General features: G+C 42.5%; 1 protein-coding gene across 1 annotated transcript; it reads right to left on the minus strand.

Annotated features, from left to right (window-relative positions):
• Nucleotides 1–8,142: 8,142 nt before the first annotated feature.
• On the minus strand, nt 8,143–9,153 carry MAGEB17 (MAGE family member B17; the record flags this gene model as incomplete). The annotated part of the gene is made up of 1 exon (XM_079124267.1): nt 8,143–9,153. The coding sequence occupies one exon, from the start codon at nt 9,151–9,153 to the stop codon at nt 8,143–8,145; it is 1,011 nt and encodes a 336-aa protein (XP_078980393.1).
• Nucleotides 9,154–17,599: the final 8,446 nt, after the last annotated feature.

Genomic DNA, 17,599 nt, shown 5'->3' on the forward strand with positions numbered 1-17,599 from the left:
ATCTTTACTTTTGCTTTCTATGAACTGTGTCTATAATAGTTTATTGTTCTGCCAATACTCATTTCCTTCCTCTTCCTGATAGAAGAGAGGGATATTCCCCAGCTCCTTTGATGTTGATTTGGCCATGTAACTTGCTTTGACCAATAAAATGTTATCTGACCCAATGTGACATGAGCAAAAGCTTGAAAACATCTCTGTGTGGTTGGATTTCCCCTCTTTCCATCACTATGAGAACAGAGTATCTCAAGGAACCCATTCTTCCCAGAGGACTGCTAAGTGCAGAAAGCTGAGCTATCCCAAGCAACACCTAGACTTGCAGCCTAAAGCACATCTATCCCAGGAAAACCAGAGTGAAGAAAGTGAAATAAATACTTATTTTGGATGCTAACGAGTTTATGAATTGTTACCCAGCATTACTGTGGAAATAACTGACTGATACAGTATTCTTTGCTCATTTTTCAAGTGATTTTATATTTTTGTTTTTGTCATATGTAAGCTATGTTAGAGACATTAGTCTTTTAATGTTATCTTTTGTCTCTTGATTTTTCTTGGGGTATTTTCTTACCATGAAAATGTTTTTGCATTTATCAATCTTTCAAAAGTGGTGTATTACTTAGAATGGCTTTATGCACTATAAATTATTTTTTAAAGACTTCTATATTTTTCCAGTACTTTTATGATATCAAGGTTTGGATTTAAAAGTATCGTGTATGCTTCTTGTTATGGTTTTGATCTAGAATGTTCTCCCCGATGCAGCGAGGTTCAGAGATGAGACTTTGAAGCAATGATTGAATCATGAAGGCTCTGACCTCATTAATGAATTAATCCATTTGATTAATGAAATGGACTGCTGGGAATTGGGACCTAGTTGGAGGAATTAGGTCACTGGGGTTGTGCCCTGAAAGGGTTTATCTTGTCCCTGGCCCCTTCTTTGCTCTTTCTCTTTCTCAGCTTCCCAACTACCAGGAGCTGAGCAACTTTTCTCTGACATGCCTTTCCACCATAATATTCTGCCTCACCTCAGACTTCACCTCAGCAATGGAGCTATCCCAAAATAGATTGAGACCTCTGAAATTACGAACCAAAATAAACTTTTCCTCCTCTATGTTGTTCTTGTCAGGTATTTCAATCACGGTGACACAAAACTGACCAATACTTATATTAAGTTTATATTTGTATGTCCACATGTTGTTAATTTATATACATGTTGTGTCTTATATTTTAATAGTGTACATTCATATTTATTTATATTTGTAAGTATGAATTAAAGAACCAAAATACATTTTTAAAGCTATTACTCAGTACTTTCAGTATCTCTTCTTTGTTGATTCATGTTTTCCGTACTGATTTGAAATGCTATCGTTATTGTATTCTAAATTTTCATGTGTACTTGGTTAGATCTACTTCTGAAACTTCTCATGGGATTGATTTGATCTCTATGATTCCCATACTACTTTTAATGATCATACTTGTACATTATTTTATTGTTTAATAAGGATGGTCTCCTTCATAATTCTTATATTTCAAAACTTTATTGGATTTTCTTGCTTGCTAATTTTTCCATATGAACTTTAAATTCAGCTTATATATATATCCCCCCAAAATACATGGAATTTTTACTAAGATTCTATTAAATATATTGATCAATTTAGGAAGAACCAACATTTTTATGATATTGAGTTATTCTATCCACAGATATGGTATATATTTCTTTTGACCCTCAAAATTCTTTAAAAATTTCTCTTTACATAAATTTTGGACATTTATTATTATTTCTATGCATTTCATTTTGTTGTCATTGTGGATATTATAATTAGGCTCTTCTCCAGTATATCTTATAATTGGTTGTTGTTTATTTTCATAAATTTTTTTTCTGTATATTGATATTATACATGGAAATATACTGAAATTTCCAATCATTTGAAACAGGTTTTGGTGTTTTCTAAAATGAATGATGTGTTTTCTAGTAAAAAAATCATTTTATTCATGAATAATGGTAACTTGACTCCTTTCCAATTTTGGCTTTTGATTTATTTCTCTAATTGTTTTAGCTAAAAACTTTTTTTAAGTTAAATAACAATGGTAATAAAACTACCCTTCTGTCCTGATTTTTAAGGAGATGCTTCTAACATTGTCCCATAAATTATAATACTTTTTGGTTATATCATACCATAAAAGGAAATAAATGAATCAGTTCTTATTTTATTAATAGTTCATTTGAAATCATGAATGAATGTTGAATTTTATCAAATGCTTTCTCACATTCTATAGAAAGTATTATATGTCCTTTTAATTTATTTTTTAAAATTTTTTATTTGTTCTAATGAGTTGTCCATGACAGTAGAATGCATTTATGCATCTTGATAAGTCATACATAAATGGAGGGTGATCTCTCATTTTTCTGACTGTACATGTTGCAGGATCACATGGGTCATACAGTCATACATGTACATGAGGTGATAATGTCTGTTTCACTCTACTATCCTTCCTACCACCGTACCCCTTCCCCTCCCTTCACTCACCTCTACCTAATAAAGTAACTCTACTCTTCCCTTGTACCCCTGTGAATTAGCATCCACATATCAGAGAAAACATTTGGCCTTTGTATTTTGGGGTATTTTAATCTTCCAATCTCTAGCTTTCTTGGTCTTCCAAACAAGTTTTTCAGTCCCACATTTATAAGGTAGAAGCAAACATAGACTCTAAGGAATTAGCAGCCAGCCTGTACAGTTGCTCAATTCTAATCATAGACTTAGCTGCCAATTTAAACATGATGTCCATGGTCTTTTCCATAATTCACATCCTCTTCCACAGAGAGTTCCCTTAAGAGGACTTCCTATGTCATTTTATCTTTATCATCCTCTAGAAGTCTATTCTCTGACATCTACAATCCCAAGGCTGCTGCCAGTCTCTCAGACTATCACCCACTCGTTTCATGGTGGGAATTGCTTATCCATGTGTATTTATTTGCTTTTCCATTTGAAAGTAGGATATTTGTGGTGGCTTTGTATCATACATCCCAAAATTACCTTCCCTGTGTGGTTCCAGGCTAGGATTGGCCACAAGAGAAAGTTGCATGAGATTAAAAGACAGAAGTGAAGGAGCAGCTATACGGTTTGTACTCTGCCATAGAGTGCCAGGCAGGTTGTCACTGATCTTCTGGCTCACCTTGTCAACACAAGGCAGTACCTGGACATGCAGCTTATTCTGCTCCTGACAGGCTCCCTTCTTGGAGTTCTCTGGGACAAATATATGTGAGTGTCATGGCGAAGCTAGTTTCTCCTGAAAGTTACCCATAACAATGAAGCCGGAGGTAGTGAGAGATGCAAGCTCCAATTAATATTTGCCTACACTCATGCTTACCTCAATTCCAACTGGATGACCTACAGTTACTTCTGGATCAACACTATATGCAGAAACAACAGCCTTTCATGGACTGCTCCACTACCCCCACCATTGCATAAGGTTTAATCCCTGCAAGAAACCCCACACTTTACATCACGCATGTGTTTCTGCTTCTTTCACTGAACCTTTCCTGATTTAGATTTTCTCCTAAAGATTATCACTTCTTCTCATTAATGACTTCAGGAAGTCTGCTGGTACAGTATTTTTTTTTTTTTTTGCTACAGAATAACTGAAATTTTATATATTTTCTGCCAAAGTGAAACAGTATTAAAATGAGACTGAATTGTCTTGAGGAGAATCTTTCTGTTTCTCAAGTGCTAGTGAATCATTTTTTCTGAAGAAAAGTGGTTTCCTGAAATTGTTGGTGATGTATATTGATTCAGTAGCTCTAACAATCAGATTTCAGTTAAATTACTACATGGCTGTCCAGGACAACCCTTGGTCAAATTCCCTCTTGGGGGAGTTTAAATTGTCCTGAATTGCCCTGATTTGTCTTAACACTCAATATATAATTAGTGATTTTTCAACTCTTGTGGGAAACAAATGAGACTGAAAAGCAGAACTTTTTTTTCCTCTTGTACTTAACTAATTCACATTGAGTCCATGTCCCAAAAGACAGTGTATGTGTATTACAGTGAGCGAAACATGTACTGCTTAAATATTCCTGTGAAAGGTTTCTCTCAGCCCAGAGATGGTTCAACTTCAAGAAATCATCTTGTTTTTGCATCAAAGAGGGACTTAATTAGTCCTTCTTCCCATGAGGTAATGAAATTGCATCTGGCTCACAACGTCATTCATATTTTCTGCCACCCACACTATTTCAGGAAGTCATCTTCTCATGGGCAAAGCCTTCTGGGTTCACCATTTCCCAGCATATTTCCACCTCTGCACTGTAGAGATTTGGGACCAGGTAGTTCTTTATTGAGGGGCACTGTCTAGCAGCATCCCAGGCATCTACCCACTAGATCCAAGAAGTCCCTTGCCACTACTGTGACAATAAAAAATGCTTTCTGGACTAGAGGTGTAGCTCAGTGATAGAGTGCTTGCCTCATATGTGCAAGGCCCTAGGTTCAATATTCAGCACCACAAAAACAAATATGTCTTCCGACATGGCCAAATGTGCCCGGGGGGAGGTGGAACAAAATTACCTCCAGTTAAGAAATGTTTAGCAGCTCCTTTATGCTAGAGAGAAAAAACAATGAAGGATTTAGTTACACTATTGGGGGTACAAAATAGAGGGCTTAAGTCATGGTGGGCACAATCTGAATACTGCTTTATATTGTTCGGGGAAATGAATAAGGAAGTAATAGAGGCTACATAAGGACCAAGTCAATCCTGGGATCCCCATTCATATCCTGAAAGGTGAGCCGGGCTGAAATAGGATGCCATCTTTTCTTAACTACTAGAAACACTATGGTTCTCTGTTTCTGCCTCAGTTTCTTCAGGAAAATTAAAAGTTTGAACCTGAGTGTTGTTGGTAATTATATTCACTATGGGATAATTATTAAAATTGAAAAGTAAGCAGTTACAAAATAATTATACCAAAAACATTGCCTTTAGGACTAGGGATGTGGCTCCATCTTAGAGAGCTTGCCTACCTGAATAAAACAGCTTACAAGCAGAAAGATTTACTCTGGTTCAGTTTCAGAGACTTCAGTCCATGGTTATCTGGCTCCATGATCTGAGCCTGAGGTAAGGCAGAACATCATGGCAGAAGGGTATCACACAGGAAAGCTGCTCAGCTCATGGAAGCCAGGAAGCAGAGAGAGGAAGGGGCTGAGGACAAGATATAGCCCTAAGGACACACCCCCAAGGACCCACTTCTTCCACCTAGGTCCCACTTCCTATAGTTTCCCCCACCTCCCATAACCCATTCAGCTATGAATCCTTCAATGGATTAATCCACCGATGAGGTCAGAGCACTCATGATCCAATCACTTCCCCAAAATGCTACCTCTGAACGCTCCTGCTTTGGGGACCTAGCCTTCATGAGCCTCCAAGGGCTCTGAGCAGAGTCAGGACTACATGGCAGGGGAGCCAAGAACAGGCCAGAAGAATTTAGCCTCAGCTGTAATTCACTTCTAGTAGACTCACTATAGGAAAGGGGCCAGACAGGATCATTTTGCATGTCCTTGATCTTTTGAGGTGATCTGACAATACATGTGTAGATGAACCTATTTCCACTGATTTTTCTTTATTCAACTTCCTGTCCATTTATTTTGATACTCTTATTTCTGGCTATGAATTCCAAATCAGTAGTTGATAGAATACAGACTCTTCTTTTTATTCCCTGAAATACATCTTGGAGTAGTGAAAAGAAGGGTGAATTATAACACACAAGATTTGCCTCAGGTTGGGAGGAGTTGGGTAGTGTGGGCTTTAGATGAATTCAGACTGAGGGTCTAGTTCCAGCTCCACGGCTTAGCATCAGTGTGAGCTCAAGCACATTAGCAAACGCCATGAGCCTCAGGTCTTTCATCTGTGAAGTAGGTTGGAATGTCCTGCCTTCTAGGACTGAAGGATGCATGGAACGTGTGTTGTGAACTCAGTAGAGTGTCTGGCAAATGTTGAGATTTTTAAAAAATTATTTATTATTTTTATTTTTACAGACTGCATTTTGATTCATTGTACACAAATGGAGTACATCATTTTGTTTCTATGGTTGTACACGATGTAGATTCATACTATTCATGTAATCATACATGTACATAGGGTAATGATGTCTGTCTCATTCCACCATTTTTTATACTCCCCTCCCTCTCATCTCCCTCTACATAATCTAAAGTTCCTCCATTCTTCTCTCACCCCCACCCGCCACCCCCATTAAATAGCATCATCCACGGATCAGAGAAAACATTCAGCCTTTGGTTTTTTGGGATTGGCCTATTTCACTTAGCATGATATTCTCCTGTTCCATCCATTTATTTGCAAATGCCATAGTATTATTTTTTATGGCTGAATAATATTCCATTGTGTATACATACCACAGTTTCTTTATCCAGCCAGCTATAGCGATTGTTTTTTAATGTCAGTTATCACAATTATTTTGGCCCTGGACAATACCACACACCATACTTTGTTTTTTTTTTTTTTTTTTTTTTTGGGGGGGGGGCGTTTATCCAGGAGAAGTTGGAGAATATGCAGCATTCTAGAATGAGAAAAACTGAACCTGCCAAAATGTTGCTTAGTACATAAAACAATTAATTCCCCATTAGAGGATCAGTCATATGATATGGGCGTGAAGTAGACTTCCCCAGTTAGATGTACCATGAAGCTCCTACAAGGTACAACTTTTCTCCCTTTTAACCTTTTTTTTTTCTTGGTACTGGCAATTGAGCCCAAGAGCTCTTTACCACTGAGACACATCCCCAGCCCTTTTTATTAATTATTTTGAGACAGGGTCTCACTAAATTGCTAAGGCCAGCCTCAAACTTGCAATCCTGCTGTCTTGGCCTCCCAAGTAACTGGATTAAAGTTGTATGCCACCATGCCCAGCTTCCTAGCTGCTCTTGTATGTAATCCTTCTGTATTTTCATTCATTTCACCACCACCAAAAAAATCTAGATCTTGGTTAGAGTTTGCCATATAATGCCAAAGAACACCTATATGGTTCCCTTTTAATGGAGCAGTCTAGCTCTGCAGGCCAGGGCAAAGAGGGCCAGCTCAATGATTACTGAGCATCTCATCTCAAGAAAGTTTTTACCCTTATTCTCAGAACCGCCCCCCCCCGACTCAAAAGTGCACAAAATAACTAAATTAGTACACTGTGTTCCTCCATGTGGGGACAGAACACAAGAATCTTTTCCGTTCTGTCCCAGCTGGAGATTTCTGTTTTCCCACATCCCTAAGGAATATGAGGAGCAATTCTGTCGTGGATGTAGTCTCTCCACCGTGAGACCCACCATCTGAGGGCATGGCCCCTACTCACCAGCTTCATCTCACCCCTGATGCAAGCTAACTTAAAATTCCCTCCCTTGAAGGGACTAGTAGTTCCCATATTGCTGAGCTGCCTCGACCGGGAGCGTTCAAACCGGGCGGCTTCTATCCGCAATCTCCTCCCTTCTCACCCCTTCCTTTTATTGTCCTTTAGGTTTACAGTATAGCTCACCTTGTTCCTGTATGATAGCTGCTCTTGGAATCTAAAGTGGCATTGGCAAGGGCTGTGTCTTTTTTGTCTACACATTCTTTTCAAAGAGCAGATGTTTGCGAACAAAAGAGCCAGTGAACACGAGTTCCCATTTATAATGATTTATTATCTCCCACATTCTTGAATAAGCTAAGCAAATCCAGGTACATATATTTTTTCTGAAATAAGAAAATAAGAAAAAAAAAAAACGGGATACAGGGGATGAGCCACCTTTTACTTTTTCTCCTGTCATCTCATGGCCCTCACTATTTCACCAGAAGCTTCTTTTGCACCTTAAAAGCAACTCCTTATTCTGATACTGTTTTCTTGTACTGGACCACCATAAAAGATGTGAGGGTTTTCAATTTGTTTTATAAAGTAGTAAACTCAGGAAACAGGAATAACTGTTGGCTCCCAAACTCAGGTGGCTCAATCTAAACAAACTTTACAAGGAACACAATGAAAAAACAGAAAAAGAAGACAAATCTTGAAGTTATTTATGAATAGCAGAAACACAAAGATGCCATGTGTTTCCAGCCCTCCCTTGCTCCCCAACTAGTTGATAGCCCTTTTCAACCTCAAATGGAAGAGACCATTTCCCTCTGACTTCACTAATGCTGGGAAGATCTGTGGGAACTGGCCCCTGGAAGGGCAGGAGTACCAACTCTGGCTGCAACTCTGGCATGGAATCGCTCTTCCTCATCTCTCAAAGCCTCCTCATACCGGGCTTGGAAGACACTGGGAACAGTACCATTGACCTTGGCCAAAAATTCCAGGACTTGCATCTTGCTGGTTTCAGCATGGGCTTTGGGACCCCACAGGAATTCATAGCGTGGAGGATCACTGTGGGGCACCTGGCGGTACTCCAGATACTTTTCCTGCACCAAATCTTTGGTGACGAGTTTCCTAGGCTCCCCAAAGATGAAGTGCTTCCTACCATCATAGAGCCCTAACATATTCAGGAATTCCCACATCTCCTCTTCAGAGACGCAGTTGTCATTCATGAAGATCAGACCCAGGAGCGGCATCAGGAGACCATTCTTGGGAAAGCCCTTGCCATCATTCTGACTACCTTCATTGGGAAGATCCATCTTGCTAACCAGGGAGTAGGAACTACCACTGGGGTCAGCTTCCTTCAGGTCAAGGCCAAAGACCAGCTCCATGCGCTCTGTGGTTCTACGGAGGATTTCAGGGAAGTGCTTCCTGTACTTTCTGCTGATGATCTTCAACATGTCTGCTTTTATAATGGGCTCTTTCATGTTATACTTGTGCAGGAGAAACTGCACCAATATGCCTGCCTTCCGGGTCAGAGGATCTTTTCCTAGGATCCTGGAAGAGGATGGGGAATTTGGATTTTCCTCTTCCTCACTCTTGGCACTTTCATCAGAACTCACACATGAACTGGCTGCAGCCTGAGGGCTGCTGGCCTGGGCTTCAAGAGACTGCCAGGAAGTGCCTGCAGCCACATTCCCCTGGGAAGCACTCTCAGAGACAGGAGAGGGGGATGGGAACTCTTCTTCCTCTGCTTCAGTCGCTTGAGCACTCTGAGGACCTTGGTCCTCTCCTCGGGCCTGGCGGCGTTTCTCACGGGCACGGAGCTTGCTCTTCTGGCCTCGAGGCATGATGACTATGCTCAGGGACAGCAGGTAGAACTGTGGCAGGAGGGCACAGGCTGTCGGCACCTGGAGGTAGAAGACAAGAGGATAAGAGTTCACTCACTAGGGAGAAAGCACGTTGGCTTTAAGAAGATTCCTGTGCAGGTGTCCTTGAGGGCACTGTTCTAGGATCCCACAGGCTCCTGTTCTGGTCAGCCTGTCTGCTGAAGACCCTGTGGAGGAAGTTAGAGTGTGCCTTAAGCTGCAATTTGCTGACTCTGCCCAGGACCACTCTTCTCAAGCCAAGACCTTTACTTCTGTTTCCTTGAGGAGGAACTGAGGGGAACCTTGGCCTGACATCTATGCTTGTAGTTACCCAGGGATAAAAAAGGAAGGGATTCTAAGATGCGCTGCAATAATGGGGCAGGTGGTTCCCACACTTTTCAGGGTCCTCAATGTCTCCTGTAAAATACCCTCTGCTCACCGGACATGATGCTGTACACCTGTAGTCCCAGCAGGTTGGAAGATTGAGGCTGAAAGGTTCCAAATCCCAGGTCAGCCTCAGTAACGTAGCAAGAACTTGTCTCAAAACAAAAAACAAAACAAAAAAAAGGCCTGGGGAGGTAGCTCAGGGGAAACATGCCCCTGAATTCAATCCCAGTACCAAAAAAAGAGAGAGAGAGAGAGAGAAAATAACACCCCCAACACCCACTGACCCACTGCTCATCTGAGGCAATTCCCTTCAGGTCAAGGTCCTCTGTTTCCTAAGCACACTCCTCTCCTTCCTGTGATGAATGGGGCCTCACTCACTAGTGCAATGAATCCACCTCTCTGAGATACTACCCTCCTTCAGGAAATGAGGGCTTCCCAGGGCTGATATAGAGGTAAGACTCTGTGTGCCTCTTCTGTTCTAGGGTAGTTGTTTTCCTCCTTCCTCTTATAGGATTTTTATTTTCACTTCCAACAGTGTATGACGCCTGTCCCTGCTCTACTGGGGCAGCCAGTCCTTAAACCAAGACCTGCAGGCTGAAGGCAGGGTCACTTGAGCCTGTGAGCTCTGCTTGGGTCTCTCAGGGCTCACCCTAAGGGCAGGGCTCAGTGAAGCTTTCTACAATGGGGGCTGAATGTTCCCCATTTTCTAACAGGCTCTTCACATTGGTACCTGACCAGTTCTGGGACTTGGTCCTCAGATGATCTGAAACTATATTCCTCACATCCCCCAAGGTCCTTGCTTAAATGGAACCTCAAGAATTGGAAGTTTAGGGTAAACCACATCCTGACAAGGTTATTCAGTCTTTACGTTGATACCTGATTCATCCTAAAATTCTATCCTTCAGTGGCCTGAGGCTGCACACCTCAGATAGAGCTCCTCACCTTCTTCAAACTCCTGAAAATAAAGTTAGAGTGAGACCTATCAGGGCAAGGCAGTGCAGGGCCTCCCAGGGCTGACAGCTGGGATAGGACTTTACGAGCCACCATTGCTTTCTACCAAGGGTTCTGAGCTTGACTCAGGGTAAGACTTCCAAATCCTCAGTCCATGGACCTGAGGGCCAGACCAAAGCCCTTGTTTAGGTGAGTTGCTGGGGTAAAAGTCCAGGCATGCCACATCTGGCTATGCCTGCTGATTCCAGCAGCCAGACTCATCAGGCCTCACCTTTTAAAAAGAAAAAAAAAACTGTGGGGAGGGGGGTACTGGGGACTGAACCCCAGTGCCCCCAATTTTTTTGTTTGTTTTGTTTTTGAGACAGGGCCTCACTAAGTTGCTGAGACTGGCCTCACACTTGTGATACTCCTGCTTCAGCCTCCCGAGTTGCTGGGATTACAGATGTGTGCCACCACCCCCACCAGGCCAGTTAGGCCTCTTTTTAAGGAAAAGTATTCTCATTAGCTTCCAGGACTCACCCTAGGGGCAGGGCCTAGATCTACTGTTAAAAGGTGTAGATCAGTTTCCCTCTATAGGATTAGGGCCATCCTCTCGTACCAATTTTTCCACTTCTGGGAATCCTCCAGGAGAAGAGAGTCTCCATAGCTCTGCCTGGCCCCAGGTACCATCCAGGGCCATCTAGGGCTGTGGCGGGGGTCTGGCAGGGGTCGGGCGGGGGCAGGTAGGGCAGAGGCCAACACCACTGGTTATGTGCCCTTGTCCCTTTAGATTACATTCGTTACCTGGCCACTCCTAAAATCCTATCTTCCGCTGAGACATACCACTCAGATGGAGGTCAGCACCTTCCAGAAATTCCGAGATGGAAGTCCGAGTGAGGCTCCTCCGGCCAAGGCCATGTGGGGTCTCCCAGGTCTGACATCAAGGGCAGGAATCTACGGGACCCTACAGGTGTCAATCTGAGAATGAAACTTTACTCTTAACTGAAGTAACAACCAGCTGCATAATCAGGCTCTAACTTCCCTGAGTCACTAGAAAGGAAGTTTTGATAGATCACATTTACCCCCCACCCCCCCCACCCCCGCTCAGTAGTGGGGGTGGGGGGTGGGGGTGGGAATTCTGACCAGGCTCCTCTTTTGAAGAAGAGGTGCCCTCATTAGCATTCAGGTTCCACTCAGGACTCCAAATAGGACCACAATTTTCTCCCTCAATGGAACTGGGGCTGCCACACAGCCTAAGGCTCCGCCCACCACACACAAGTAAGCCCAACAGCCCTGCTATGGCTTTCCTAACTCTCACTGCAGTACAGGACTTTGTGGGGTCCCTTTAATTATGGGCAGAGTGGTCCCTTCAGATCACATTCATGGTCCTTATCTTTTTACCTGATTATTCCTCCCGATCACCTTCCCGAAACTTCCAAGGTGGAAGTCAAAGTGAACCACATCCAGCCAAGGATATGCGGAGCTTCCCAGGACTGATGGCAGGAACAGCAGGAGAGACACTCTCTGTGACACTCTCTGTGATGTCACAGATACCAGTCTAGGCCTGAAACTCTTCTGCTGCTGAACTGATATAAATATCAGCTCTCACAGACTCCCCAAATGGGAAATTCAGGGCACACTACATCTGGCTATCCCTGCCTGGGACTTCCAGTCCTGATAGCAGTCGGGGTGGGGTAGGGGTGGTTCTGATCGGTTCCCTCTTTGGGGAAAAACACCCTCTCCATCACACTCAACTGGGGGTCCCGGTATGCTCACTCAGCCAACTGGGCCAGAGACAGACAGACTCTCCACCCTCCTTAGACCCTCCAGGCAGAAATGAGGGAATCCCAACTTGCTGCAGACTGCTCACCTGGCAGTACTAAGAACAAGGCATGGGAATGTGTGACCCTCTACTGCAGTTCCTTCATGTCACTCAGAATCCTTACCATGACTCCTATTAGCTCCTGGGTCTAGACTATCTACAAAACTGGAGTCTCCTCCCTCTAGACTAAAGCCTGCCTCTCCTTGAGGCTCTCCAGGCAGAAATGAGCATCCTCTCAACCTGACAACTCTGCCTGGGCCTCCTAGCTTCCAGGAGGGGAAGGATGGAAGAGGGATGGGGGGAACATGAGAGTTTGTGGTGCCTCCTTTGCTCTCCAGTGGGTGGTTCTTATTCCTCCTTAAAATTTCTCACCTTGATACCCCACTAGTCTGGTGACTTGGCCCTAAGTAGACCTTAGGCTGCTCCCCTCAGATAAAGGTTGTTAACATTCCTGGGACCACGCAATTGCAGTCAGAGTGAGCAAAATCCAACCATGACTACAGCAGACCTTCAAGAGCTGATAGCTAGGGTGGGGCTTCTTGGGACCCCACTGTTCTGGCTGGGTCCTTCCCTCATTCCTCTTCCAGGGTTATCACCTTGATCTCTATCAGAGGCTCACTGTCCTTCCTCTGTTGACCTGAATTTGCCCCACAGAGACCAAGTCTCTCATAATCCTGAGGACTCTGAAGGATAATCGTGTGGATGCTCAGCCTCACATCTCTGCCTGTGGCCATCAAGATCAAATAGCAGCTACCAGGCTGGTGTCTGTGGGACTCTGCTATGTTCTGGAATGTTGGCCTCCCCAGTACTCCTACATGGGACTCCACAGAAATGCCAAGTCTGTACACCCTATAATACTCAGCCAATGAGGAAAAGAGGGGAGGGGCCTTGCACCCTAGGAGATAAAATGCTGATTGTACTCAATCTGTTTGTCCCTGACCAACAGGCACCCAATCTTGTAAGACAGCCATTAAAGTAAATCCTTGCTTTTTGCTATACCTTGTGTCTCTTGGTCTATTCTTTGGGTTTGGACAGGTGAGTGTATTTCTCACAGGGAGAAGGATCTTGAGAAAGACTGATCTTGATTTTAAATATAACCAGTTGGCATCAAAGTGGGACTATACTTTATCATTACATACTTGCACAATTTGGAGTGATTCCTTTTGTGTTTTCTTAAAAAATGCAAAAGGGCAGACGTCTCAAGGCACTGTGAGACCTGGAAACTGGTAAGGGACCTGATACTTTTTTGTTCTCTTCATAGCATTCCAAGAGGAGCCAATTGGTTTTAGCTCTTGGCTTGTGACATATTTTGCTTTTTCATTTGTCAAAGCAAAACCTACTGCTTTAAAATGACAATGAGAAAGGTTTTGCCTGCAGTTAGGAATTTGTTTCTGGGAAGGCAGGTACACTAGACCTTTTAACAACCTTTACTGACTTGGATAAAATTAGGGCAAGAACATCTAATCAGAACTCCAGTACTTCCTTTGAGGCAGGTTTAGTGAGCAGTTAACTCTTAATTCTTTGAAAAAATATATTAAGCAACGAGCAGACACAGGTTTTTGTTGTTTTGACAAAGATTTCTTATGGCAACTTAGAAAGCAGGACATGTCCCATTAGTTGCTATCAGGTAAAATCAGCCTTTCTGGGCAGGGTCTGACTTGAGAAGAGTAGGCAAAAGCCATTGTCAATTGGCCTCATTTTTGTCCCATAAGAGCAGAAAAGCAATCAATTGTGTGCTAAGTCTTAAATGACTCTGGGCCAATACAAGAAAGCAATCCTGCAGGGCTGATGTCCCAAACTTATGTGTTCTAGTTTCTTGTACAGTAGGAACCCTGGGGAACCTTCCCACTCTGTATGGACAAAGTGTGGATCCAAATGATAAAGGTGGTGACTGGCCCACACCAGGAAAAGGATTTTAAGGTTCTCAACCCAGAATGTGTTGGTAAATGTGTAGCTGCTAGATGGCAGAGAGGAAGTACCAGGCCCAACATAAATTTCTTCCCAAGAGATGATGTCCTTGGCCTGTGGTCATAAATGTTATATACATAGGAATTTCTCAGAGATCAATTAAAATGCCAGCTCTGATGCAGTAGGTCCGAGGCAGGGCATGAGTCTGCATTTTTGACCATCTCCTAGATGATGCCAACACTGCTGGTCCACAGTTGGTACCAGTGTCCTGACTAGCCAAACAGAGGACTGCTCAGCTCTGGAAATGGAGGTGTGCTTTCAGAAATTCATTTTTATAATATCAAACATGCTTCAGTCCATATTCAAGGTGCAGGAGTTTTGCTTTCATTTCCCTGACAAGATGTTTTCTTTTCTCTCTGGTATTAAAACCATAGTTTATGAATGTTGACAACATTGATGTGTGTATTGCAATATATTCCTGCATAGATTTGCCCTCCCTCTAGCAGAAGGGACTGATGAATCTCTGCCCACTTCATCTACACCATCTCCAAGCCAATTAGTTTTCATTTTTGCAAACTGTGATGACTGAGTGCAGACACTAATTATGACACTTTCTTTTAACTTCCTCATTTGTGAAATGAGGGTGTGTCTGGGCATTCTCTGAGGGTATCTTCCAACTCCAATAATCCATGCTTCTAAGAGAATATTAAATTCTCTATATTAAAATCTCTGTGCTAATAAAGCTTTCTTCTGTGACAAGATAGGCAGAATGTTTACAAAAGAGTTCAGACTTTTTAACAGAAGAATTACTTGGGCTTTGGATGGAGCTCAGAGCCATTAACACGGACCCACTTTAAATGCAGTTTGGCCTTTTATTGCCTGGGTATCTCAAAGATATTATTCTGTTCATCTTTCCATCTAATCCACAAAAACTAGAAATAGAAGGCCCACTTCTGGCACAATTACGATTGTCTTCAGCTATTTAAAGTGTTGACACTTTCAGAAAGTATTTACAACTTAACCATGGGCTGTTCATACCACACATCAAGAGGGTGGAGTATATGATAGGAGAAGTGGTAAGATAACTGGGGAGCAGAAGATCTTCTCCCGAGATGACCTCATTGTGGTGGCTACACATAGCTGCACCCTCAGGAGCCCCCTTGCTTTGGCTGCCAATGTACTCCTCATGGTAGTGGGAACATGAAAGTTAGATGTCACCCTGCTGTCAGTCAAAAGTCAAGAGGTAGACCTGGGCAGGACTCTCTGGAAACTTCTCTGGGATCCTCATCCTCAATAAAACTGGAGTTCAGAAGAGGCACACTGTCCCTCTCCTCTCTGAGAGGACCCACTCGCTCCCTGGAAAGTGTCCCCTTTCCTTTTGGCATCCCAATGTTAGCTCTCCTCACCTGGGAGCTGGGCACTTGGACAGCCCTTAATCACATCTGATGAAGCTGTAACATTTCTTTGCTTTCACCTTACCTGTATTAGCCCATTTTCTGTTGCCAGTAACACAAGACCATGGATTGGGTGACTTATAAAGAAAAGAGGTTTATTTCAGCTCACACTTCTGAAGATCCAAGGTCAATAGGATGCATCTGGTGAGAGCCTTCTTGATGGCAGAGTCTAAGAGGAAGCAAAGCATCACATGGCAAGAGACAGGGTGTGTGTGTGTGTGTGTGTGTGTGTGTGTGTTTGTGTGTTCCTTCTAGTCTCTTGCCCTCTTATAAAACCACAGGACTCCATCATGAGGGCTCTACCTTGATAACCTTATCCAATCCTTAGAGGTCTCACCTTAAAACATCAAGGTTGGATTCAATTTCCATTCTTTTAATACTTCACAATTGGGATTAACTTTCAACTCACGAAACCTAGGGAGACCCTCGAACCATATCCAAACCATAACACTCTTTTATTCAGAACTTGGTGATTGTGGTGTTTCTCATGTCACTTTGTTTGCTTTTGAATGGTTTAAATATTTCCAAAGACTTGATCACTGGCTAAGTCATTGTGCAGACTTCGTCTAAGTGGGGCTGGTGACAAAGAGAAAAAGAATTTGCTTCTTAACCATTGATTCGGTAGGAATGGATGAAACAATTGAACAAAATGCCACTGTCTTCACTAACTGGAAATTCAACCTCACAATCTATTCCTTTTTATTACTGATGCATTATAATTATATGCAAGAGTGGGATTCATTATGCCACATTTGTACATGTACATAACATAATTTGATCAATCTGTTTCTCCAGTACCTTCCTTTTCCCTCTCCTCCTCTTTCCCCCAGATCCCCTTACTTTACCTTACTGGTCTCCCTTCTATTATTATTGTATTTTTAAAATTAGTACATTATAATAATAAATACAAGTCAGATTCATTGTGGTATATTCATATCTGGAAATAGTATAATCTGGTTGACTTCATTCCCTAAGACTTCCCCATGCCCTTCCCTCCTCCCTCCTGATCCCTCTCCTCTACACCATTGATTTCCCTTCCATTTTCATGAGATCCCTCTTTCATTCCTTTTTATTTTATCTTTAGCTTCTGCATATGAGAGAAAACATTCAACCCTTGACTTTCTGAGTCTGGCTTATTTCACTTAGCACGATGTTCTCTAGTTCCATCCATTTACCAGTAAATGACATAATTTCATTCTTTATGGCTTAGTAAAATTCCAGTGTGTACTATATGAAATATTTTCTTTATCCATATCCATTTTCTTTATGTTGATGGGCACCTAAGCTGTTTTTATAATTTGGCTATTGTGAATTGTGTTGCTATAAACATTGGTATGCATGTATCACTATATATGCTGATTTTAGTTCTTTGATAAATACCATGGAATGGCATAGTTGGATCATATGGTGTTTCCATTCCTACGTCTTTTGAGGACCCTCCATACTGATTTTCATAGTGGATAGGTTACAAAGCTGGGGCCTTCTGGGTAACTGTGACAGTATGAAGATTCCCCCTTCTAACCCCATTCTTGCAATCAAGTCAGAAAGATTTTAGACATGGAGCTCAAAGTGACAGGAATGAGTTGATTGAAGGGATAAGAAAAGGAAAAGGGGACACTCTCAAGGGAGAGAATGGGTCCTCTCAGAGAGGAGAGGGACAGTGTGCCTCTCCGGCACTCCAATTTTATTGGGGTTCCCAGGGAAGTTTCCAAAGAGTCCCACCCAGGTCCAATACTTGACTTTTGACTGACAGCAGAGTGACATCAGACTTTCAAGTCCCCACTGCATGACAACACTAGGTCACCTTGGCCCATATGCTGATCAGTTCCAATTGACTTCTTAACCATAAATTCTTACAAATTTTATGGTTAGTTAGAAGGAATTATTCTTATCTCCTTGAGTTTTGGGATCTGGTCTATGAAAAGGG

The sequence above is a fragment of the Sciurus vulgaris genome (assembly GCF_902686455.1).
Source record: "Sciurus vulgaris genome assembly, chromosome: X".
In the NCBI taxonomy this organism is placed as follows: Eukaryota; Metazoa; Chordata; class Mammalia; order Rodentia; family Sciuridae; genus Sciurus; species Sciurus vulgaris.